We start from the raw sequence: 24,500 nt of genomic DNA, 5'->3' as shown, positions 1-24,500 counted from the left end.
AGTAGTTTTCTTTTGGGATTTTTGTTTTATATCTTGAAACAGGTCTTCTTTAGCAGAGGCTAGACTTGACCTCCTCATCTCCTGCCTACTTCTCCCAAGTGCTAGGATTACAGACAATCACTCTAAGGCTTGACTGAAATTCTATTGGTTTCCCCCAATAATTTTCATCCAGCCACCACTAGCAGGCTCAGATCACTGCCATCCTTCAAGAATTCTCAGCCGGGCAGTGGTGGTGCGTGCCTTTGATCCCAGCACTTGGGAGGCAGAGGCAGGCAGATTTCTGAGTTCGAGGCCAGCCTGGTCTACAGAGTGAGTTCCAGGACAGCCAGGGTTACACAGAGAAACCCTATCTCGAAAAACCAAAAAAAAAATTTTTTTAAAAATCTCTCTTACCTAGAGAGAAGGTGGCACTGAGTGGTGGGCTTCAGGCATGACCATTCTATTGATGTTTTTGTTGTTTTAGATTTATTCACTTTATTTTTATGTGTGAGGTTTTTGTCTGTATATATGTCTATGCACCATATGTGTGCATGGTGGCCTCAGAGGTCAGAAGATGGCCATCAGATCACATGGAACTGAAGCTTTGGAAGTTTGTGAACCATCAAGTGGATTCTGGGAATTGAACTATGGTCCTATGCAAGAGAACTTAACAGCTTAATACTTAATATTTAACAAGCGCTCTTAAGAGCTGAGCCATCTTTCCAGGGCCCCACTCTACAGATGTTAACTTTTTTTACATTTTCAAAAGGAATCTGGGTAGGGAACCATATATGTTTAGGGAGGAGGGATTCACTTAAGACAGTCACAAAGCCTGCTGACCTGCATGGAGTACTTCAGGGATTTTAAGTTCTCCCTAAAATTCATAATGTAGATACTATATAAATCTCTTCTACTTTACAAGAGAAAAAATGAGGCTTGGAGTTAGAGAGATGGCTCAGTACTTAAGAGCATTGACTATTCCTCCACAAGTCCTGAGTTCAAATCCCAGCAACCATGTGGTGGCTCACAACCATCTGTAATGAGATCGGATGCCCTCTTCTGGTGTGTCTGAAAACAGCTACAGTGTATATATATTAAATAAATCATTAAAAAATGAGGCTCAACTCTCTTTGCCCCATCTACTGCGAGAATGAAGACCATTCTCAGCAATCAGACTGTCGACATTCCAGAAAATGTCGACATCACTCTGAAGGGGTGCACAGTCATTGTGAAGTGGCCCCAGGGGGACTCTGTGGAGGGACTTCAATCACATCAATGTGGAGCTGAGTCTTCTTGGAAAGACAAAGAAAAGGCTCCGGGTTGACAAATGGTGGGGTAACAGAAAGGACCTGGCCACTATCAGAACCATCTGCAGTCATGTTCAGAACACTATCAAGGGTGTGTTACACTGGGCTTCTGTTAGAAGATGAGGTCTGTATATGTTCATTTCCCTATGAACATCATTGGTTGAAATCCGAAATTTCTTGGGTGAAAAACCCATCTGCAGGGTTTGGATGAGGCCAGGTGTTGCTTGTTCTCTCTCTCAAGCCCAGAAGGATGAGTTAATCCTTGAAGGAAATGACATTGAACATGTTTCTGATTCAGCCACTCTGATTCAGCAAGCCACAACAGTTTTAGGATGGCATCTCTGTGTCTGAGAAGGGGTGAGGAGCTCTCAGTTTCCTGACTCCAGAAACAAGATCCTGATCACAAGTACAATTTGGGCTCTTTTAGGAGAATAAAAGACTTATATATTGAAAAAAAATGAGGCTCAGAGGCAAGAATGTCAGCCTACAGGGAGTGATTGATACAACCAGAAAAATCATAAACCCTCCGGCTTCTCTGTGCTCTCAGGAGATCAATGTAATAATATCACATTGACACTTTTTACAAACTGTCATAGCTGGGGGGCTGGGAGGGAGGAAGGTGGATTAGGTAGTGTGGGGCATACACTTTTAATCCCAGCACTCACAAGACAGAGACAGACAGATCTCCAAGTTCAAGTCCAGCCTGGTCTACAGAGCAAGTTCCAGGATACCCAGGGCTACACAGAGAAACCCTGTCTCAAGAAACCAAAAACCAACCAACCAACCAACCAACAAAACTTCCAAACAAAAAACCAAAACAAACCTTGGATCTCATCCATATGTGATCCTGTGACTCAATGTGGGGGTTAAAAAACAACTGGCAGGTCTCTGTCTTCTCTGCCCTGGGAGCAGCCCTCCTGCCTTGGCCCCTCACCCCTGAAAATGTACGCCTGCTCCAAGTTCGTCTCTACCCACTCCCTGATCAGGAGCACCTCTCTCTCAGCTGCTGAGTCGTCTGCTGTCAGCAGTGGAGTTGAAGCGACCACAGATGCCTACAGATGAGAACCTTAGCAGCTTGGCGGTCCGGCGGCCTCTGACTTCACTTATCCCTAGCTGCAGTTTCCAAGTCAGCACCATTTCAAGGGACATCGACACAGCTGCCAAGTTCATTGGAGCTGGGGCTGCGATAGTTGGGGTGGCTGGCTCTGGGGCAGGGATTGGGACTGTTCTGGGGAGTCTCATCATTGGCTATGCCAGGAACCCTTCTCTGAAGCAACAACTCTTCTCCTATGCGATTCTGGGCTTTGCCCTCTCAGAGGCCATGGGGCTCTTTTGCCTAATGGTGGCCTTTCTCATCCTCTCTGCTATGTGAAACAGCTGTCTCCACTTCTACCTGCCATGGTTCTTTCCTGTCGTCTGCCCTGTATGTTCCTTTTCCTGTACCTCCTTAAGAAGTCTGGGGAAAAGCCGGGCGTGGTGGCGCACGCCTTTAATCCCAGCACTCGGGGAGGCAGAGGCAGGCGGATTTCTGAGTTCGAGGCCAGCCTGGTCTACAGAGTGAGTTCCAGGAAAAAAAAAAAAAAAGAAGTCTGGGGAAGGGCTAGAGAGATAGCTCAGCGGTTAAGAGCACTGACTGGTCTTCTGAAGGTCCTGAGTTCAAATCCCAGCAACCACGTGGTGGCTCACAACCACCTGTAATGAGATCTGGTGCCCTCTTCTGGTGTGTTCGAAGACAGCTACAGTGTACTTGTGTGATATTAAATAAATCTTAAAAAAAAAAAAAAAGAAGTCTGGGGAAAGTGCTTGGCTCAGGGTTTGACAGAGAGAAGACAAATAAATACTGTATTAATAATTAAAAAAAAAAAACAACTGGCAGGGGCTGAAGAGATGGCTCAGCGGTTAAGAGCACTGACTGCTCTTCCGAAGGTCCTGAGTTCAAATCCCAGCAACCACATGGTGGCTCACAACCATCCATATTGAGATCTGTGATGCCCTCTTCTAGTGTGTCTGAAAACAGCTATAGTGTATTTACATATAATAAATAAATCTTTTAAAAAATGGCAATAGTAAAAGTTTTCTGAATATTCAGTGACCAAATTAATTCAAAACCAAATTGCAGCGAGTTCCAGCAGCTCTTGGCCATGTCAGGCTATGCAACCATGGCAGCTTCTGTGTTGGTTGGGTTTGCTTTTGTATTTTGGCACAGTCTCTCAATATGCATGTGTGCATGTGTTAATGTAGACACTTGCATACCATAGCACACGTGTGGAGGTCAGAGGAAAACTTTTGGGCCTCATTTATCTCTTCCCTGGCTAACGAGTTGGCTCAGTGATTAGGAGCACAATGACTGCTTTCCCAAAGGTCCTGAGTTCAAATCCCAACATATATGACACCCTCTTCTGGCACATCTGAAGACAGCTACAGTGTACTTATATATAAGAATAAATGAATCTTTGGGCCTGAGTGAGCAGAGTTGACCAGAGCGAGCAGAGGTCCTAAAATTTCAATTCCCAAAAACCACATGAAGACTCACAACTATCTGTTCAGCTACAGTGTACCCATATACATAAAATAAATAATTAAATCTTTTTTAAAAGTTATCTCCTTCCACCTTAAGGTATAATTTAGTTCCTCAGGCTTTAGTCAAGAACACATGTACCCACCCTGCCATCTTACCAGCCTTGTCCTTAGTTCTGAACACAAAGCATGCCGCTGTGATGTCACTCCACACAATGCTCAGTAAATACTGCTTCATTTACCAAAACTTTCGTAAGATTGAGACTGTACTACATATTGTGTTTTCATTATTTGTAGGAAAGTTTTCTGCTCTGGTAGAAACATAATGTCTTGATATTTAAACAGAGGCCTTTAAAATATTTTTTAAATTTTATTTTTATTATTTTAAATTAATTATCTGTACATATGTCTGCATTTGCATGAGAGTCAGATGGAGCTCCACTTGCCTTTGGTTATGAGTCACCTAATATGGCTGCCGTAAACAGAACACTAGTCCTCTGGAAGAGCAGCAAGTGCTCTTAACCACTGAGCCTTCTTCTCTCCAGCCCTGGTTTATGTCTTAACTTAAAGACAGGCTGGCCTAGAACTCACAGAGATCCCCCCTCCCCTACCAAGCGCATAAATGCTGGTGCCTGCCAAGGCCAGAGGCACTGGGTTCCCGGAGCTGGAGACAGGTGGTTATGAGCATTTCATTATGGATGCTAGAATCTGAACCTGAGTCTTCTGCAAGAGCAACAAGCTCTCTCCCCACCCTTTCTGTTTTATTTATTTATTTATTTATTATTTTTTGACTTTTTCGAGACAGGGTTTCTCTGTGTAGCTCTGGATGTCCTGGAACTCACTCTTTAGACCAGGCTGGCCTCAAACTCAGAAATCTGCCTGCCTCTGCCTCCCAAGTGCTGGGATTAAAGGCATGCCCCACAACCTCGGCGCAGCAAGCCCTCTTAACTACAGAGCCATTGCTCTAGCGTTAACATTTTCCTACCAATCCTCACGATAGCAAACTAGTGTACCTCTGGTTGTATTGTGTTAGAAGTCTAGATTTTTAAAATTGTTCTTTGGGCTAGGTGGTGGTGTAGGACTTTCACACCAGCACTTGTGAGCAGAGGCAGGCAGTTCTCTGCGAATTTAAGGCCAGCCTAGTCTACAAAGCAAGTTCTAGGACAGCTAGGCCTAAACAGAAAAACCCTGGTTTGAAAAACAAAAATAAACAAATAAGTAAATAAACAAATAAACAAATTGCTGTTTGGACCTGGGCTGGAGAGATGGCTGAGAGTAAGATCACTGGATGATCTTCTAGAGGGCCCAGGCTCACTTCCCAGCACCCACATGGTGGTTCACAATGATCCGTAACTCCCGTTTCTGGGGATCTGGTATCCTTGGAAGTCAGAAGGTGCTACTGGATCCCATGTATCCAGACCACATGCTTAGAGGTTGATGGTACTTACTGCTTTCTAAGAGCCGTGGGAACCACCTCATTCATGATCACCTAGCATATATTATCCACAAGCCTGCCAAACCCATTGTTTCATGCTTACAGCAAACCATGATAGAGGCCCTTTGTGCTGAACACAAAATCAGCCTCACTGAAACTGATGAGAAGAAACTAGGTAAGGGGTAAGCCTCTGTAAAACTGACGAAGAGGGGGAAACCTTGTAAATTTGGTTGTCTGCAATTGTGTAGTCAAGGATGGCAAAGAATCTCAGCCCAAAGATGTTATCCAAGACTGCTTCAGTAGGAGGAACGAATAAACGAATGTCAGGGCTGCTGTGGCTTGGGACAAAGGTACTTCTTGCCAAGACTGACAATCTGAATTCTATCCCATGGACCCACAAGACGGATGGAGAGAACTGAGTCTGGCAAAATTCCTTCTGACCTCCACATACATGTTGTGATGCACACACACACACACACACACAACTAAATAAAATGAAAAAAAAGAACCTTAAAAATGTAGGTTCATTTAAAAAATATGCTTGTAGCCGGGCAGTGGTGGCACACACCTTTAATCCCAGCACTTGGGAGGCAGAGGCAGGCCTCTGAGTTCGAGGCCAGCCTGGTTTGCAAAGTGAATTCCAGGACAGCAAGGGCTACAGAGAGAAACCCTGTCTCGAAAAAAAAACAAAACAAACAACAACAAACCCCAAAAATATGCTTGGGCTGGAAAAATGGATCCGTGGTTAAGAGCACTTGTTGCTCTTTCAGAGGATTGGGGTTTGGCTCTCAGCACCCACATAACCACAGGTAACTCTGGTTCCAGGGGATCTGATGTCCCTTTCTTGTTTTGTGGGCACTAGGCATGCATGTGGTATGCATATATACATGTAGGCATTCATATATGTAAAATAACAATAACTATTTAAAAAGAAGTCAAGAAGAAAAGAAGCTGACCCTCATAGTACACATCTTTAATCCCAGCAGAAGCAGGGAGATCTCAGTAAGTTCCAGGCCAGCCTGGTCTATATCTGTATCAAAGACCCTGTCTCAAAGTGGGAAGATGGCTAGGTAGTAGTAGAGTAAAAACAGAGTAACTTTTGAAAGGGCAAGACATGAGTCCAGGAGCTCCAAGCCAGTCCTGGCAATTTAGTAAGACCCTTGTCTCAAAAATATAAAAACAACGCAGATCACTTTTATGTGCATTGGTGTTTTGTCTGCATGTGTAAGGGTATCAGATCCTCTGGAACCAGAGTTACAGACAGTTGTGAGCTGCCATGTAGGTGTTGGGACTTGAACTCAGGTCTCCTGAAGAGTGGCCAATGCTCTTAACCCCTGAACCATCTCTCCAGCTCCACTTATGTCACTCTTTTTTTTTTTTAAGATTTATTTATTTATTATATGTAAGTACACTGTAGCTGTCTTCAGACACTCCAGAAGACAGAGTCAGATCTCGTTACGGATGGTTGTGAGCCACCATGTGGTTGCTGGGATTTGAACTCGGGACCTTCGGAAGAGCAGTCGGGTGCTCTTACCCACTGAGCCATCTCACCAGCCCTCTTATGTCACTCTTAGCTTATTAAATTGGTTAAATATTAAATAAACAACTTAATATTCCTGTCCCTCAGTCTTCCTGACGGGTGTAAAGGAACCTGGTTTGTTGTGAGAAGCAATACCATGTCAACAGATGCACACAGTATTTGGTAACAACAATCTAACAGTGGACCATGCTTCAGACTTTTTTCCAGTATAGTGATGAAACGCAAACCTCACGCTTTGCTAGACAAGGGCTCTATCACAGAGGTATACATCCCCAGTTCTGAGACACTCCAAAACATGATTTGAGCCTGTTACACATTATTTCTAGCACTTCCTAATTCCAACCCTATAGTTAAGTCATGTATTCAGGTTTCATCAATTTAGGCCCCTTTCTCTCAGCTTCAAAAATTTGTTTTCCCCCAATGATTTTTTTTTCTCTTGTGACACGGTTTCACTGTGTAAGTCTGGCAGACCTAGACTACAGTAAGTACACCAGGCTGACCTGGAACTCACAGAGATCCACTAGAACCCCGGCCCTCCCAATGCTGTGATTAAAGATGTGCTACCATACCTGATTTTTTTTTTTACAAAGATTTATTTATTTGTTTTATGTATATGAGTGCACTGTAGCTGTACAGATGGTTGTGAGCCTTCATGTGGTTGTTGGGAATTGAATTTAGGACCTCTGCTCGCTTAGGTCGGCCTCACTCACTCTGGTCAACCCTGCTCGCTCAGGCCCAAAGATTTATTTATTATAATACGTAAGTACACTGTAGCTGTCTTCTGACACACCAGAGGAGGGCGTTAGATCTCATTACAGATGGTTGTGTGCCACCGTATGGTTGTTGGGATTTGAACTCAGGACCTTCGGAAGAGCAGTCAGTGCTCTTACCTGCTGAGCCATCTCATCAGCCCTACCTGATTTTCTTAATTAAAAAAAGAAAAAGAAAAAGAAAAAGAAAAAAAAAGTGAGGGGTTGGAGAGATGGCTCAGTGGTTAAGATCATAGACTGCTCTCCCGAAGATCCTGAGTTCAAATCCCAGCAACCACATGGTGGCTCACAACTATCTGTAATGGGATCCAATGCCCTCTTCTGGTGTGTCTGAAGACAGCTACAGTGTACTTACATATAATAAATAAATAAATCTTTAAAAAAAAAGAAAAGAGAATATAGTGTTTGTGTGCATGTACCTGCATTACACATCACAACATAGTGTGGAGGTCAGAGGACACCGGCTCTCACCGTCCACCTTATCTGACACAGGGTCTCTCTTCTTTTCTCCTGCTGCATTGCAAGCAAGCTGGTCAAGTGTGATTCTCATGTTCCTGCCTGCTATCCTGCTGAAGTATACTGCGTTTACAGTTGTGCATTACCACATTCAGGGTTTGTTTTTTTTTTAAAGCTTTTAATTTTTATTTTATTTGTATAGATGTTTTGCCTGCACGTATGTCTCTGTACTATTTACACATCTGGTGCCCACAGAATAGGGCTTCAGACCCTCTGAAACTCAAATTACCTGGTTTTGATCCTTCATGTGTGTGTGCTGGGAATAGGACTGGGGTCATTCAGAAGAGCAGCCAGTGCTCCAAACCAATCTCTCCTGTCCTTTATTTCATTGTGTTAAAGCAGTGTATCATTTAACCCAGGCTGGCCTCAAACTCACTATGCAGCTGAGAACTGAACTTTTGACCCCTGCTTCACTCACCGTCTTGGGTACTAGGACAAAGCAGAAGGCATCAAGCATATGTGTCAGTGGCACAGGACTGGAGGGAGGGTCAGGTCAGTCACAGGTCTGTCAAGATCATGTTGAACTTGGGTGTCCTCCAGTGGGACCTTCACCAGCAATGCTGAGTTCTGTACACTGCCTGGGGGACAGGGTGGAGACCCAGCTTCTTGACCTCAAGTGTCATTGCTTGACTGAGTTCCTCTCACTGCAAAGGAAGCACGCCATTTTTGTAAGGATTCCTTCTGCGCAGTTCATAGTCTTGTTTCAGGGTTCCCAATTCCTCAGTTTGGAAACACCTCCCATCCCCCATCCCCTACAGGTACTGTTCTTCCTCCTCCAGGCAGCAGGCAGAGTCACATGATTTGAGTCAGAGGACTCCAGATCCAAGGGTCCTGCTTATCTCACTAGAACTATCACCATAGCCATCTGTGTCCTTTTTCCTCCTCAAACGGCACCCCTTGCCTTCTGCCGTTTATTGCAAAAGCCAAGTCGTTTGTGGGAGACCACAAGAAGTGACTCCTTTCATTCTCCAGCTTAAGAGAAAGAGAAAAAAAAAAAAAACAAAAATCAAAAAACCCCTACTTCTCACCCAAGAAAACACGCTTACACTCACACCCCTGAGACTTCTGTGTTTCCTGCTCTTGAACCGTGGACAGCCCTAAAAGGTTTAAAAGCATTTCTGTCAAGATAGCTCAGGGTCACCCCTGTTGGCTTCTGACATTTCAGGGAGGCGAAATGACTTGTATCATGTCACACAGGCTGCAGGGAACTACGGGACGAGAGGAGAAAGCTGGTACGTTCTCTATGGCCTGAACAACTGTGGAACCAGAATGCAGCGAAACCTCAGGATCCTGGCTGGCCCTTGACCTTATCCTGAATAGGAAACGCTCGCCATCGGTGGGCGTTCCCTAGGTGCAGGACAGACGGAACGTGAAAGTTGCAAATAATCCTTACTTCTTCCCTCTGACCAGAGAGGATGGGAAAGGGCCGAAGCTAAGGACCCGTCTCGGTCCCGCACCGCACGGTTAACACCTGGTACCGCTCGCGCGGATTCTTTAAACGACTCCTAGCGAGCCAGAGACTCTCAGCAGCAAGGGCGGGGTTGGGCTGAGGTTCAGTCACGTGACCGTGCCTGAGTGGGCTAGCGGCCCCCACCCCACCAGGGGGCGTCCCCCACAACGCGTGGTCGACCCTCATTGGCCCATAGTGCGACCAATAGAAATCAGCCATCTGGGATCCCAGCGTTCCGAGCCACAGCCTAACTTGCTGAGCCAACTGGGAAGCAATGGAAAGGGACAGCTGTAGGTCTAAACCAGTCAAAAGGACCGAGGGGCGGGCTCAGCGGCTGTGTCAGGTTCGGGTGAGAGGTAGGTGAATATAAATTGAAGCGGCGGTGGCCGCGTCCGTCAATACCGCAGAGCCGCTGCCTGAAGATCGTCTTAAAAGGCCTGTGTGCCGCCGCCCCCTCGGCCCGCCATGCTCCTTTCGGTGCCGCTCCTGCTTGGCCTCCTCGGCCTGGCCGCCGCAGACCCTGCCATCTATTTCAAAGAGCAGTTCTTGGACGGAGGTAAGGTCTGGGCCCGTCTCGAGGCCGCTTAGCGACTGCTGGGCCCCGAGACCTCGGCTGCCTCGTCGTGTGTAATGTAATTACCGTTCAGAGGGCCAACACTGTGGCCCCAGAGGGACTAGGGCCGCGGGCGGTTCCATGTGTGCGTCCTTGTGGGACTAGGAAGGCTCAGCCGTTTCCCGCCCCCAGAGTTAGGATTCGTCCAAGGACCTGAAGCCCATCGAGATGTCAAGTTTGAGGTTGGGATGGGAATCCCCTTCCCCACCCCCACCTGCTTGTAGCTCCTGACAGACGTTGGTTATGGGGGCGGGGGTCGGACGGCCCCGCTAATCTGACTCTATGCCCTTCCCTTTCAGATGCCTGGACCAACCGCTGGGTCGAATCCAAACATAAGTCCGATTTTGGCAAATTTGTCCTCAGTTCTGGCAAATTTTACGGGGACCTGGAGAAGGATAAAGGTACAAGGGAGTGGGTGCAGGACAACTTCCTGGAGGAAGCTGTAGTCAGCACATACATCTTGTTGGGGCTTTTCCCAGGAACACGGGAGCCAAGGACAGGTGGAGGAAGGAAGGGAGGTCAGCCGTGCCCCTCTAGGTCTAGGGTATTCCGGGTTCACCTGATGACAGTCCCATTTCATCACAGGGCTGCAGACAAGCCAAGATGCCCGATTTTACGCACTGTCCGCCAAATTCGAACCCTTCAGCAATAAGGGCCAGACACTGGTGGTACAGTTCACGGTGAAGCATGAGCAGAATATCGACTGTGGGGGCGGCTACGTGAAGCTGTTTCCGAGTGGTTTGGACCAGAAGGACATGCATGGAGACTCAGAATATAACATCATGTTTGGTGAGGGGCCCCCAGCCAGTGCTGACCTCTGCCGGTTGGACAGTGGGTGCAGACTGAAACCCTTTGTAACCAGAATGCTGATCTTCATACCATGGAAAGCACTTGAATGATGAAAATTTTTGTCCTGAAGGACAACTTTATTAGTTGGTGTACAATATTACTTGAAGACTTATATTGTTCATTTGTATGATATTTTCTACGTGTTAATAATTTTAGAAATGATGCTAATGACAGGGTCTAAAAATCAGTGAAAAATCTGAGCATGTGCATATTTCTTCTGTACTCAAGTATGAAAGGGTGTGCTAGTGTGAAGGTCAGAGGGCAACTTTGGAAATCTCTTTTGTCATCTGGGTTCTAGGATCAAATTTGGATTGTCAGGCTTAGTGGCAAGTACCTAATTTACCACTGAGCCATTTGCTGGCCCCAGAATGGTAATCGTTTCAGATTTGTAGTCTTTTATGCCTTTAATGGATGCATTGAAGTCAGATGTATAACTGTTCCTGAACAGTTAGGACTTTGTATAGAGAACCTGTCTCAAAAAAACAAACAAACCCCAACCAAAACAGGTTTTTATTTCTGGATAGCGATGGCTGTGTATATGTGTAATTCCAGCATTCAGACCACTGAAGTAGATCAGAACTTTAAAGGCAGCTTCAGTTAAATGTAACAGTCTCCTCTGTCAAAAATAAAATAAGAGCTGGAGATAGAATTCAGTGGTTTCAGAGAACACAAGCTCAGTTCCCAGCACTCACACAGTGTCCTGTGACTCCCGTGCCCACTTCAGACCTCTGCAGGCTCCTGTGTATGCATGGTATATAGTCACAAATAGATGAGGTTAGGTCTCCCTTTCTCAAAGGATAGAGCCTGCCATCAGCCTGCATATGCTTCCTACATAGGTCCGGACATCTGCGGTCCTGGCACCAAGAAGGTTCATGTCATCTTTAACTACAAGGGCAAGAATGTGCTGATCAACAAGGATATCCGGTGTAAGGTGTGCCTGGGGTAGTCATTTAAATGGCTGTCATGGGAGGTCCCGGCAGCCTGGTGGGAGGGACTGCTCACCTCCTTCCCTCTTCAGGATGATGAATTCACACACCTATACACACTGATTGTGCGGCCAGACAACACCTATGAGGTGAAAATTGACAACAGCCAGGTGGAGTCAGGCTCCTTGGAGGATGATTGGGACTTTCTGCCACCCAAGAAGATAAAGGACCCTGATGCTGCCAAGCCGGAAGACTGGGATGAACGAGCCAAGATCGATGACCCCACAGATTCCAAGCCTGAGGTTAGTGTTGGGAGGGTAGCTCCACCTCTGTCATAGAATGGAGGACATCTGGGTCCACTTTGACCTCCACGTGTACTCCTAGGACTGGGACAAGCCAGAGCACATCCCTGACCCTGATGCTAAGAAGCCTGAGGACTGGGATGAAGAGATGGATGGAGAGTGGGAACCACCAGTGATTCAAAATCCTGAATACAAGGTAGGCTTGGGTGTTTGGGTGTGGCTCCCTGGTGGGATGTTTCCTTGGGTGCTATGATTAATGTTGCACTGCAGAAACAAACCAAGATAGGCCTTGGGGTCCTAGTCGGGGTTGTTGGCTGTACTGTGGGATGTGTCTGCCTCTCTATTCATCTGGTTTTCTTCTACAGGGCGAGTGGAAACCACGTCAAATTGACAACCCAGATTACAAGGGTACCTGGATACACCCAGAAATTGACAACCCTGAATACTCCCCCGATGCAAATATCTATGCCTATGATAGTTTTGCTGTACTGGGCCTAGATCTCTGGCAGGTGAGACATAGGAAAGACAAGGGTTCCTGGCAGACCTCAAGTCAGGATCATACTGGTTTATCTGGAGGGAAGAACAGGCAGAGGCACCAACCCTAAGGTGTTCTGAAATGGTCCGCCTAATGAGGCATTTCCTGTTTTATCTCCTTTTTCTTACTCAAGAAAGATGGTTTATTGTTAAAGCATTTTTATGTGTATGGTTATATAGAGGTCAGAGGAAAACTTATCAGAGAAGTTGGTTCTCTTCACTATGTGAGTCCTTGGAATCAACTCTGGTCATTAAAAAAATCTTGGCAACCAAGTGCCTTCATTTGCTGAGCTATCTCTGCCTCCACTGAGCACTTTTCTCTTTTCTGCAGGGCTACTTGGCATGTGCTAAGTCTTTTGCCAAAGTGCCCCTGCAAAATCACCTGGGATTACCCAGTTACAGCTCTGCTCACTGCCCACCCTGGCTACATAACCAAATAAGATTTTAAGAAACATTGGTACCGAGTTTTTGTTGTTGATGTTTTGTGTCTAGGCCAGTTCTTGGCATGAGTTGGAAAAAGAGAGCCCCAGAATGCCTGTTTTATAGAGAAAGTAGTGTGGAAAGTGAAGCCAGTAGTCCATCCAGGTCATTAGGGTGTGAGTTCTGGAAGCATGGCTTCTAAACTGTAATGCTCCCAGGATCACAGCTCCCCCCACCCCGCAACCCCCAGCCAGGCAGGCTGGTCTTGGTGTATGTATGTATGGTATGTACTGACTGGCCTAAAATTCTTTACTTCTGCCTACCTTCTCAGTGCATCAACTTACATACTTGCCTGTCCCACCCACTTTTCTTTTGGACATGATCTCACTATAATCCTGTTGGCTTGGACCTCCACAAGTAGTCTGTCTTCTCAGAGCTGGGATCTAAGGCATGTCCTACCACACCCTGCTGCCCCACACATTTTGGTGGATTCAAAGACTAGGAAAGGTGGGAATAGAGGCCTGTCCAGAGCCAGGACTGCCAGAAGTCACTGCTGACCACCTGTCTTTCCGTTCTTTCCCAGGTCAAGTCCGGGACAATCTTTGACAATTTCCTCATCACCAATGATGAGGCCTATGCAGAGGAGTTTGGCAATGAGACGTGGGGTGTTACCAAGGTGGGTCAGAGCTCTTTGTTTACTCTAGGGGTCATCTGGGAGGACTGGCAGACAGATTTGAGCCAGGTATTAAAAGATATGGTTGGTTGGTCCTCACAGGCTGCAGAGAAGCAGATGAAGGACAAGCAGGATGAGGAGCAGAGGCTTAAGGAAGAAGAAGAGGACAAGAAGCGTAAAGAGGAAGAAGAAGCTGAGGATAAAGAGGATGATGATGACAGAGATGAAGATGAGGACGAAGAAGATGAGAAGGAGGAAGATGAGGAAGAATCCCCTGGCCAAGCCAAGGATGAGCTGTAGAGGCCACACCACCTGCCTTCAGGGCTGGACTGAGGCCTGAACACCCTGCCGCAGAGCTGGCTGCTCCCAATAATGTCTCTATGAGACTCAAGAACTTTTCATTTTTTCCAGGCAGGTTCAGATCTGGGGTAGATTCTGATTTTGTTCCCCTGCCTCCCCCATTACCCCCCCCCCTTTTTTTTTTTACTGGTGTTTGTCTTTAATTCTCCTTCAGCCCTCATCTGGTTTCTCATTTTTGAATCAACATCTTTTCCTTCTGTCCCTCCCTTTCTCCATCTTTTGGTCACTACCCTCCAACTCTAGGAACAGGGGTGTAGAGGAGAAGCCCTAGGCTTGAGATTTCATCTGCTCTCCTTCCTGCATCTCAGAGGAGGGCAGGAGAAGGGGGTGGTGTTTTCCCTCCCCCCGCACTGAGGAAGAATGGGGCTCTTCTCATCCCCTTTCTCCCTTGCCCCCAGGACTGGGCCACTTGTGGGGCAGCCAGTTCTAGCACAGCTCACACTGAGAGTGTAAGAACTACAAACAAAATTTCTATTAAATTAAGTTTTGTGTCTTCCCTATTGTGTCTCCTTCTCTGGGAGGATGTACATCAGGAGCTAAAAGCAGCCTTTCTCAGGTGCGGGTGACGTATGTTTCAGCTACTGGAGTTTGCAGAGTCTCAGAAATGTCATTTATATGTATCCCATAGTCTCTAAATGGGAGAGTAGCCATCAGGTCTTGATCCTAAACTCATAGACGTGTAAGTTTTGATTCTAGCACAGACCTCATTGACAGACTGACTAGAATTTAGTGAATTCAAATATTAGCCATCTTGGTTAAAAGTGGGATGGATCTGTTGGACTGACACCTAGGAAAGCTGAGCAAAGTTCACAGTAGTGGGGTGCATGCTGGTAGATAATAGTCAAAGGGACTGACTGAGCTCAGGGACAGTGATCTACTTTCCCCAAGGGCCCATGGTTCTAGGACTGAGCTGATAAAGATAGATTCCAGGATTGGGTTATGTAGTTCAGTTGGACACTTAGCTAGCATGGCCTGGGTTCCATCCCCACCACAAGGAAAAGAAGAGACTCATTGTTGAGTCTCAAGGCTGCCTTTTATACTCTAGTGTAGTAGGTTGAAGAATGGGCAGGAGGAAGCCTGTGTTCTTCACAAGAAAGTTGTGATCTAGCTTTCAATTCTGGAGTCTAGACTCAAGTGAAGGGAGGGAGGCAGGCCTTGGTTAATTGCCTGATCATTGGTGTGGATAGAAACACTGGGCAAAGCAAGCATCTAAGAGGATGGTGATGTTAGTTCTGTTTGAGAGTCCCTTAAATCACCCTGATGAACTGCCCTATCCTGAGTCTGACATTTTCATTACTTTTTGGTATGTGAGGGTGGTCTAAAGCTTCATGAATACTACCCCTTCCCCCCACGAAAAATGTAGGTACCTTAAGAGTTGGTGTAAGTAAGGAAAATTTATGGAGGGGAGAATTACATATTTAATATAAAAGAACCTTGAAAATGTTTGGATGAATAGGTAGGTCATTGCAGGATTACAAAGATGTGGGGAACTCATGAACTAGAAGTGTAAATTTATTCCAAAAATTAAGATGGTCCTTGAAAATGGGGTCACATAGTTGCCCTCCTCTACATTGATTGATGGTAACTTCTAGGCAGTCCTCTGCTAAGATTCCTTTTATTTTGACCAGATCCAAATTGGGTCACTTGAAATAGGCAGAATGTATGAAAAATAACTTAGGAGCAGAAATCTACAACAAACACCTTAAAAACTTTAAAAGTCCTTAGGAGCCATTTTGTGGGTATAATGACATCACTGTTAGCAGAAATGATGTCACCAAGACAGCGGAATGCTGGTGCACACAGCAAAAGCTCACAAAGCTAAGATTGCGCATGTCTAAGGTAAGGTGCAGCCGCGCATGCTCTAGAGGTCGAGGAGGGTGTCACCGGCGCTGACGATCGGCGGGCGCTGCACACTTGCCCCGGAAGTGCTTGGCGCGGCGCGGCTGGGCGCTAAGATGGCGGCGGCGTGAGTTGCATGTAGTACGAGGATCCCGGGGCTGCCGCATTGCTCCGGCCCCGCCATGGCCGTCACCATCACCCTTAAAACGTTGCAGCAGCAGACCTTCAAGATCCGCATGGAACCTGACGAGACGGTGCGGGCCGGAGCCCGGGGGCGGGAGCGACCGGGTGCCGGGGTGGGTGGGGGCAGGGATGCCGGGATCCAACGGGAGGGGCGGAGAGGACGCCGTGGCCAGGCCCTGCCCTCCCCCAGCAGCCCGACCTCCTCGGATCCCCCCGATCGGCCCTGCCCTGCCCCGGCGGCTCGGGCGCTGTTCCCGGGCCAGTCCCTGGGAGTTCCCAGGTCTGGCTCCCGTGTCAGCTGCGGGCTCCGCGTTCCCAGCCTGCAAGCTGCTCAGGTGGCACAGTTTGCCCTCAGTGCCAACGAGGTGCCGACTGGTGACTACAATGATGATAATAATAAATGGTCTTAATCTTAATAGTTTTGGTGGTCCGTCTTTGTTGGCCGTTTATTCTTTACCAGTTTATTCTTTACCAGAGTATTAGTGTCATCTTGCTGAGTCTGCAAAACAGTGTTGTCGTTTGGGGACTCCTGACTTTCCCCTTTTGACAACCACGGAGTTAAGGAACTTTGCCACGGTCACAGCCAATAATGACAGTGACAAGATTTTTTTTTTTCTCCATTTCACATAACAGCAGCCTAAACATGCTGTATGAACTTTTGTTTGGTTTTGCTTTTTGAGAGTGGAGTCTAGTCTTGTTCTTCTGGGCTCATGTGAACCTTCTTTACTTAACCTCCAAGTAACTGATATTGCTGTCTTGGGCCACCTCCCCTAAACCTTCTCAAAACATAGGTTGAAGCCATTGGTGTACCCTCAGTGAAGTCTAAGCTTGGTAGTCATGTTCATAATCTCTGAGCAGAGATTACCTGGAGTTCTAGGCCAGCCTGGGCTATGATGTTTTAGGCAAGCCTGGAGTTGAGTACAGAATAAAATCCTGTTCCAAAAATGGAGGGAAGAAAGATGACCTCAGTAAGTACAGAAAAGTTACTGTTTGAGGCCAGCGATGGATACACCGTTTCATTTTCTTATTACTGTTTCCCCTCCTAACCACATCCCATTGGAAATACAAGTTTGCTTTTCTTCTCACATCAGTGTCTTCTTCATGAGAACACTGACTTGTGTTTGTTCTGTTCCACAGGCCTCTGTAAAACAAGTTGTAAAACAGGTTGGGGATGGAGCTTTTGAATATACAAGGCCTGAGCTAGGGGTCTGTCCCCAAACCACCACTACCATTACACACACACACATATACACACACGGTGAACAGTTCCCGTGTCTGGCATGTAATAGACTGCTGTCAGCTCGATAGATTGAATAGGAATCTCATAGGATTGAAAGCAAAGCTTTTTCTCTAAACAAAAGGGAAGAAGAAGGGAACCTAAGGGTTCGTGATGGTCATTGTATTCTATTTGAAATGGTCTCACTATATAGTCCTGGCTAGCCTGGAACTTAAAGAGATCCACTTGTCTCTCCTAAGTGCTGGGATTATAAGTGTGCACAACTATGCCTGGATTTCACTGAGGGTGTCTTGGTGTGTTAGTGCTATTTATAAATGCACGCACACTGTACTATTAAACTTCTGTGTTTAATACCTGTACTCCTTACTCTAGGTAAAGGTGCTGAAGGAGAAGATAGAAGCTGAGAAGGGTAGAGATGCTTTCCCCGTGGCTGGACAGAAACTCATCTATGCTGGCAAGATCTTGAGTGACGATGTTCCCATCAAGGAATACCATATAGATGAGAAGAACTTTGTGGTTGTCATGGTGACCAAGGTGGGGAGATTAGCTGGGATGCTGGCAAAGAGCTTGTATGCCCAGGAGAGATTAGCCTTAGGCAGGGTGGGGCCATGATGGGGCAGGGTGGCAAGGCTTGATAGGGATGCTGCTTGCCTGATTCTCGTTTCTTGTTGTCACAGGCCAAAGCTGGCCAGGGTATCCCGGCACCCCCAGAGGCCTCACCCACTGCTGTCCCGGAGCCCTCCACACCTTTCCCTCCAGTCCTGGCATCAGGCATGTCTCATCCCCCACCTACCAGCAGAGAGGACAAGAGCCCATCAGAGGAGTCAACCACCACAACATCTCCAGAATCCATTTCTGGGTAAGGAAAGGGCAGTAGCTTACCCTGTACCCACTCTGTCTTCCTGTGCCTTCCAGTACCCACCTATGTGGTCCCAGGCACTTTCGGGGAGGGCAAGCCACCAGAAGCCAGGGTCCGATTTCTCTCTCTTGAATTTGCAGCTCTGTTCCCTCTTCAGGTAGCAGCGGGCGAGAGGAAGACGCAGCTTCCACATTAGGTGGGTGGGTGGTCCTCAGGGCAGAGGCGACTGGAAGCCCCAGCCATCAGCCTTTGACAGCCTTGTCTGGGTCTGGGAGGGTCTGGGAGCTGTCCTCCTGTGCCTCTGGTGACCCCGGCCCTGCTGCTCCCTCCACAGTGACTGGCTCTGAATATGAGACGATGCTGACTGAGATCATGTCCATGGGCTACGAGCGGGAGCGGGTTGTGGCCGCATTGAGGGCCAGCTACAACAACCCCCACCGAGCTGTGGAGTACTTGCTCACGGTGAGGGGGCCATCACTGCCTCCTGGGAGTCTCCAGGTCTCCGTGCCTCAACAGGCAGTGGAGGTGGAGCCTACCCCATAGGCTTTTGTGTATTGAGTGTTGCCATTGAAGTCTTCCCAGAGAGGCTGGACAGAGAACGTGGAGGGCAGGGATGAGACCTTCCTGTCCTGTCAGGCTGCTCACTTGGGAGAGGGGAAGGGGATCTGTTTGAAAGAACTAAAAAGCAGGATCCCTGACAGGGAATTCCAGGAAGCCCTGAGCCTGAACATGGTTCTGTCCAGGAAAGCCAGGCGCCTGAGCAGCCGGCCACAGAAGCAGGTGAGCAGGTTGGATGGTGTCCTCATGGGCATCTGCAGTCTGGATTCCGAAGCCCCTGCAGGGAGGGCTCTGACCACACTTCTTCCTGCCACCAGCAGGGGAGAACCCCCTGGAGTTCCTGCGGGACCAGCCTCAGTTCCAGAACATGCGGCAAGTGATTCAACAGAACCCAGCGCTCCTGCCTGCTCTGCTCCAGCAGCTGGGTCAGGAAAACCCTCAGCTCCTGCAGGTGCGGCCCAGGGTGAGGGAGCTGAGACAGCCACCTTCCCAGTTCCTTAGGGGATCACCCAGGGAGGTAGCTTTGCTCTGAGAAAGCAGAACTAGCAGAGGCCAAGCCCCTGCTCCCTGATGACTTCTAAGGTTACATTGTAACCTGACTCCTAGGGAGGTGTGGATGCTATGGGCATCCATCTGCTGAAGACATCAGAGGCTCAGAGCAGGCTGCCATATGTCTGGCTGGGTCCTGGACTCCAGCCACAGCATTCTTCTCAGTTCTTGCTCTGTCTGCAGCTCCTCTGTCCTGGCCTTCTTCCTGATCTGACCTTCACCTTGACCCTCTCTCTATGTGGTGACCTAAACCTGTGTCATTATACCAGGTCCCTTGGGACCCTCTCATCTGAGCTGTGAAAGGATTTCCTGGACCTCTGAGTTTTCAGACCATTCTTCTCTGTTTGAGCCTCTCACAACCTCCTGGGGACTCTCTCTGCTTCTACCCCAATATCAGCCATTTCTCCCACCCAGTGTCCTGGCATCCTCTTCTCGAGCCTTTTAATTCTACACAGGGCCCCCGATGAACTGTCCACCTAGAGGCTAGATTGCTGAAAAGGCCCTTTTTAATGTGAGAATTGTCAGATGTCTGAAGAAGCAAAGGGTGGCATCAGAACCTCTGGATTTCCAAGTAGAGTGTATTTAATAGGTACCGTGGCTGGTCATGGTAGTGTACACCATTAAGCCCGCACTTAGGAAGCTGAGACAGGAAGATCACTGAACTTGAAGCCAGCCCCTTCTAGTAGTGAGATCATCTCAAAACAGAGAAAACCTAAAGGTTGTGCAGCTTGAGTGCCTCACTAGTGGGCTGCTGCTCTTAGCAGCTGCAGGCCTGGGTTCCACGGTGGCTTTCCTCTGCCAGGGAGAACGTTCAGCTTCTCTGTGCTGTTCTTGCCACAGAGCTCTTCTGAGATTTGCCCAGTAGAGCCATCCCAGGACATTTTTACAGGCTGTGTGTTTTAGCCACACATGGCTCTACCACAGACAGTAGGCCCCTCCTACAAGGCCTTAGGGACTTACCTAGCACATCTGCAGTTAATTGGTTTGAACTTTGTTTTTGTTTTTTCCCCCTTTAAATCTCACTATGTAGGTTAGGCTGGCTTAAAACTCAGGTTGATTCTCCTGCTTCAGCCTCCCAAGTGCTGGGATTACAGGTATGAACCACTATGCCGAGTTTCGGCACATTTATTTAACTTTTTTATTTGTCTCACCATGGAGCTCTGACTACTTTGAAACTCTTCTGTAGACCAAGTTGGCCTAAAACTCAAATCCACCTGCCTCTGCCTCCCCAGTGCTGGGATTAAAGGCATCTGCCACTATTTCCATCTCCCCACCTTGGCACCATTTATTTCCACGGCTTATTTCCATGGCTGCATGGCTGTTTAGCCAGAGCATGCACCTTCAGAGTATTTGACAGTTTGGTATAATAAGCAAGGGGTATAACATGGGACTTGGGCATAGGTGATGAGGACTGTGAATTCTCACCCTTCTTCTTCTCACAGCAAATTAGCCGTCACCAGGAGCAGTTCATCCAGATGTTGAATGAGCCTCCCGGGGAGCTGGCGGACATCTCTGATGTAGAGGGGGAGGTTGGTGCCATAGGTGAGGAGGCCCCACAGATGAACTATATCCAGGTGACACCGCAGGAGAAGGAGGCTATAGAAAGGGTAAGAGGCCTGGCTGAAGAGCCATTCATGGTGGGTAGCCCAGTACCTCCCCCTTCTTACCATTGCCCATCTTCCCACAGCTGAAGGCACTGGGCTTCCCAGAGAGCCTGGTGATCCAGGCCTACTTCGCGTGTGAAAAAAATGAGAATTTGGCTGCCAACTTCCTCCTGAGTCAGAACTTTGATGATGAGTGATTCTGGGAGGCCAGGGCCTCCCCCCTTCCCTCCCTCCCCACTCCACAGACGTTTATAAGAGAAAGTATATATATATATATATAACATATATATATTCATGTTTAAGAGGAAGAATATCAAAAACCATTAAAAAAACAACAACAAAAAAAAACCCAGCCCAGCTTCCCACCCTCCTGAAGTGGCCCCCATTCCCATATCAGTCCGAGAAGACCTGGGCCAGACAGCTGTCCCCGTCCTCTTAACAGCCCAGCCTACTCAAAAGTTGTTGGCAAGACCATGAGGCGACAGATGGGCCCCTCTTGGCCTCTGTCCCAGCTCCCTGCAGCCAGATGGAGGGGCGCCTGCCTGCTTCCCCATCCCTGAAGCATCCCCAAGGACAACCCTCCTTCCTCCACCATGATGAGGGGAAGCTGGAGCCCTAAGCTTTGATCCTCTATTGGAGTGGCCCAGATCTTTCCATCTGGAGTAAGTCTATGTTAGAAGCCAAAGGCCTTCTCCCCAGTCTGGCCTTGGCCTCCAGCCTGGAAAAGGGGTTATCATCAGTTCTGAAGGCCAAGGCCACCCCTTCCCCAGGACAGAACCACATCTCTGATAAAGGTTTTGACGTGAATAAAGTTTTAAAAATGAGCCCTAATAATGGTTCATGCCTACTGGAGCTTCTCACAGCTGTTTGTGAGTCTGAGCTAGCCGGGGGCACAGGTGAAGTGGGCATGCTGAGAAACGGGGAGGAGCCTAGGAGCCTTACAGACGGGCCCCAGCATCTCCTCCCTCTGGAAACTTGGGCCCCTGCCTCAGCTCAACCCTAGAAGGACTGCTGCTCCTTCTATCATGCAGTCTGTTTGGCTGTACTCCCCCTGGTAATTGGCTAATTACTGGAGATTAATGTTGGTAAACAGAAGCCTCCTCCTCTCCTGCCATCTGCTCCTTCATTATTTGCCCATCCATTCCCCTTTCTCTCTCCCCAAAGCCCCAGTTCATGGCATGGCCTAGTGTCCAGGTGTGAACACAGCCAGGTGGAGGGATTCTCCCGCCCAGGTGTTGGGGAATGAGCCGGGCGACCCAGGAAGTCACAACTTGAGGGAGAATGTGTAGAATATGGGTTGTCAGCAGCTGGCTTTATTGGGAAGGGAGCTTTCAGGAGCTGGGTTCACCAGACACTGCTGAGTCCTGGGCTTCAGCAGAGGCCATAGCAGCAATTCGTGCCTCCTTCTTCTGTCGTTGTCTTTCTTCCTTTAGGCGCTTTCGTTGCTGCTTGTCTAGGTCCTGTAATAGTTCCTGGAAGCGAGCACTCCTTGGGTCCACGTGGTAGCCCAGGCGTTCCTGGGCCTCAGCCTGTAACCGGGCCCTCCGCTCCTTGTCAGCCTGAATTTTCTCCCAGCGTTCTCGCTTCTGCTTTCGCCAGTTTTCAATCATTTGTGGCATCTTGGCCATGCACTCTGCGATACGCTGCTCCCTGTATAGGAAAGCAGACAGTGAGGGCAGACCAAGGCAAATCTGAATTTCACCCAGCTGTTTAGTAAAACCACTCTCATGCCCTTGTCATGGATGTCCTCAGTGATTCCACATGCTTGTACGCCAGGTCCAAATTCAGGGACAGGGACAACTTTTTTTCCAGTCCTGTGAATCTGTAGGTACACTGATAAGATTAGGATAGTAAAACTGAAAGAACAAGTTTTATCAGCTAGGGTGGGACAGAAAGGGGGACCAGCTCCATCCTTCAATGCCAGCATGACTCTAGATATCTGACTTGACTTCTTCAGGCCTCAGTTTCATCTGTAAAAAGGGTCATCTTGTCCTTTTAACATTGTGAGGATAAGGTTAAATACCAGCAACACATTTCACCAGCCCTGAACCCTGCACCAGAAGGGGCGATCCAAATGTCTGGTTTGCCTCCATTTTCTCCTCAAATCTGATCACATGTGCCTTCTTTTCTGACTTCTACCCCAGACTTCAGAGTCCATCACTGCTCTCAGGTCCCACTACCTAGCTACGGTGGCCACACAAGACAGGGTCTCACTACATAGACTAGGCTGGCTGGCCTCAAAACTCGGTGATCTAACCTGCCTGTCTCCAGAAGGCTGGGATTAAAGGTGTGCTCCACCAAGACCAGATTATTTGTGATAAAAGGTTTCACCTGGGCTGTTCTCTAATTGAGAATCATCATTCCCACTTCTCAACCTCAGGGCCTTTGCAACAGTTGCTCCCTCTACTGGGAACTCATGCCTTGAGATTTTTCCAGTAACAGTATCTGGTTATATGGGGATTTGCTTAAACATCACAAGAGCTAGCATGCACTTTTAACTGTGTTTGTCTTCCTTGGGGGGGGGGGGTTCCTCAGTCATCATCCGAATCCTCTGTCTGCTTTGTTCCCTGGTGTGTGGGTCCTTATATCCTTGCAGAGTAACTAGGGAAGTATATAGAGTTGAGGCTGGGACTGGTACAGGCCTGTAATAGCAGATATTCAGAAGGTAAAGACAGATGGATCCTAGATTCGAGGCCAGCCTGGGCAATAAAATGAGTTCTGGTTAATTGAGTCCTTGCTATTTAGAATAAAAGGGCAGGCTACTGATAAAGGAAGAGGACAAGTAAAAACAAACATTAAAACTGCAGTTGAGGCCGGGGGTGGTGGTGCACGCCTTTAATCCCAGCACTTGGGAGGCAGAGGCAGGCGGATTTCTGAGTTCGAGACCAGAGTGAGTTCCAGGATAGCCAGGGCTACACAGAAGAACCCTGTCTCGAAAAACCAAAAGAAAAAAAAAAAAACAAAAAACCAAAAACTGCAGTTGAATGACTACAAGGATGTCTGCTTTGCAGCAAAGTTAACATGTAATGTTTAAGCCCACGCCACAAGGGATCCGCGTGCCTACTACGGATGATTCCTGGTTTCGGGGCCCTGGGGTACGTGCCCCATCACACCCACCTGGCTTGGCGCCTTGCCTCCAAGGCCTGCTGCTGCAAGCGCAGCGACTCTTGCATGGTCGCTAAGCTCGGGTACCATTCTTGCTCCTCGGCCTCCAACTCGCGCAGCTGCTCTGGGGTGGGCCACAGGGAGGCCGGGGGCACCCCGGAGATGGCGCCATGTCGTCCGAACTGCTTGGCCACATAGCGGGGCGTTAGCTGCCATCGCGGGGTCAGCAGGTTCTCCGGGTCTGGCGAGTGGGGCCCGGGACGGCGGCGCGGGGGCGGGGGCGCACGGTAGCTGCGGGACCTGGGACCCAGAGCCACAGAGAGCCGCAGGAGATAGCCACTCCGCATTGCGAGCGCCGCCATCTTGGCTGTGGGT

At 48.1% G+C, this 24,500-nt stretch overlaps 3 protein-coding genes, 1 long non-coding RNA gene and 1 pseudogene across 11 annotated transcripts; 3 read left to right on the top strand and 2 right to left on the bottom strand.

The window, feature by feature from the left end:
* Nucleotides 1–112: 112 nt before the first annotated feature.
* On the bottom strand, nucleotides 113–9,631 carry 1700122E12Rik. The gene is made up of 3 exons (XR_106144.5): nucleotides 9,458–9,631; nucleotides 8,483–8,708; nucleotides 113–1,547 (listed from the first exon to the last, which is right to left on the bottom strand). It is a non-coding gene; the product is annotated as an RIKEN cDNA 1700122E12 gene (long non-coding RNA).
* On the top strand, nucleotides 2,176–2,693 carry Gm5911 (annotated as a pseudogene).
* Nucleotides 9,632–9,846: 215 nt separating the features above from the next.
* On the top strand, nucleotides 9,847–14,690 carry Calr (calreticulin). Its single transcript, NM_007591.3, has 9 exons — nucleotides 9,847–10,070; nucleotides 10,427–10,528; nucleotides 10,713–10,916; nucleotides 11,813–11,907; nucleotides 11,995–12,204; nucleotides 12,287–12,400; nucleotides 12,570–12,713; nucleotides 13,742–13,834; nucleotides 13,934–14,690. Exons 1-9 carry the CDS (start codon nucleotides 9,980–9,982, stop codon nucleotides 14,129–14,131), a joined length of 1,251 nt encoding a protein of 416 aa, NP_031617.1. The 5' UTR covers nucleotides 9,847–9,979; the 3' UTR covers nucleotides 14,132–14,690.
* A 1,435-nt stretch (nucleotides 14,691–16,125) lies between these two features.
* Rad23a (RAD23 homolog A, nucleotide excision repair protein) lies at nucleotides 16,126–21,851 on the top strand. 8 transcript variants are annotated; one of them, NM_009010.6, is made up of 9 exons: nucleotides 16,126–16,284; nucleotides 17,823–17,984; nucleotides 18,128–18,309; nucleotides 18,450–18,505; nucleotides 18,644–18,771; nucleotides 19,011–19,089; nucleotides 19,188–19,318; nucleotides 20,859–21,023; nucleotides 21,104–21,851. In NM_009010.6, exons 1-9 carry the CDS (start codon nucleotides 16,213–16,215, stop codon nucleotides 21,215–21,217), a joined length of 1,089 nt encoding a protein of 362 aa, NP_033036.2. In that variant the 5' UTR covers nucleotides 16,126–16,212; the 3' UTR covers nucleotides 21,218–21,851. The 8 variants fall into 8 exon arrangements, 6 of the variants coding, with proteins under 6 accessions (NP_033036.2, NP_001365824.1, NP_001284536.1 ...); NM_001378895.1 differs by having other exon boundaries at nucleotides 19,188–19,330; NM_001297607.2 differs by having other exon boundaries at nucleotides 19,185–19,318; nucleotides 20,859–20,958.
* On the bottom strand, nucleotides 21,296–24,496 carry Gadd45gip1 (growth arrest and DNA-damage-inducible, gamma interacting protein 1). The gene is made up of 2 exons (NM_183358.4): nucleotides 24,138–24,496; nucleotides 21,296–22,670 (listed from the first exon to the last, which is right to left on the bottom strand). The coding sequence occupies exons 1-2, from the start codon at nucleotides 24,485–24,487 to the stop codon at nucleotides 22,352–22,354; spliced, it is 669 nt and encodes a 222-aa protein (NP_899202.3). The 5' UTR covers nucleotides 24,488–24,496; the 3' UTR covers nucleotides 21,296–22,351.
* Nucleotides 24,497–24,500: the final 4 nt, after the last annotated feature.

The sequence above is a fragment of the Mus musculus genome, chromosome 8, assembly GCF_000001635.26.
Source record: "Mus musculus strain C57BL/6J chromosome 8, GRCm38.p6 C57BL/6J".
Lineage (NCBI taxonomy): Eukaryota > Metazoa > Chordata > Mammalia > Rodentia > Muridae > Mus > Mus musculus.
This window is presented reverse-complemented; position numbering and strand designations above follow the sequence as displayed.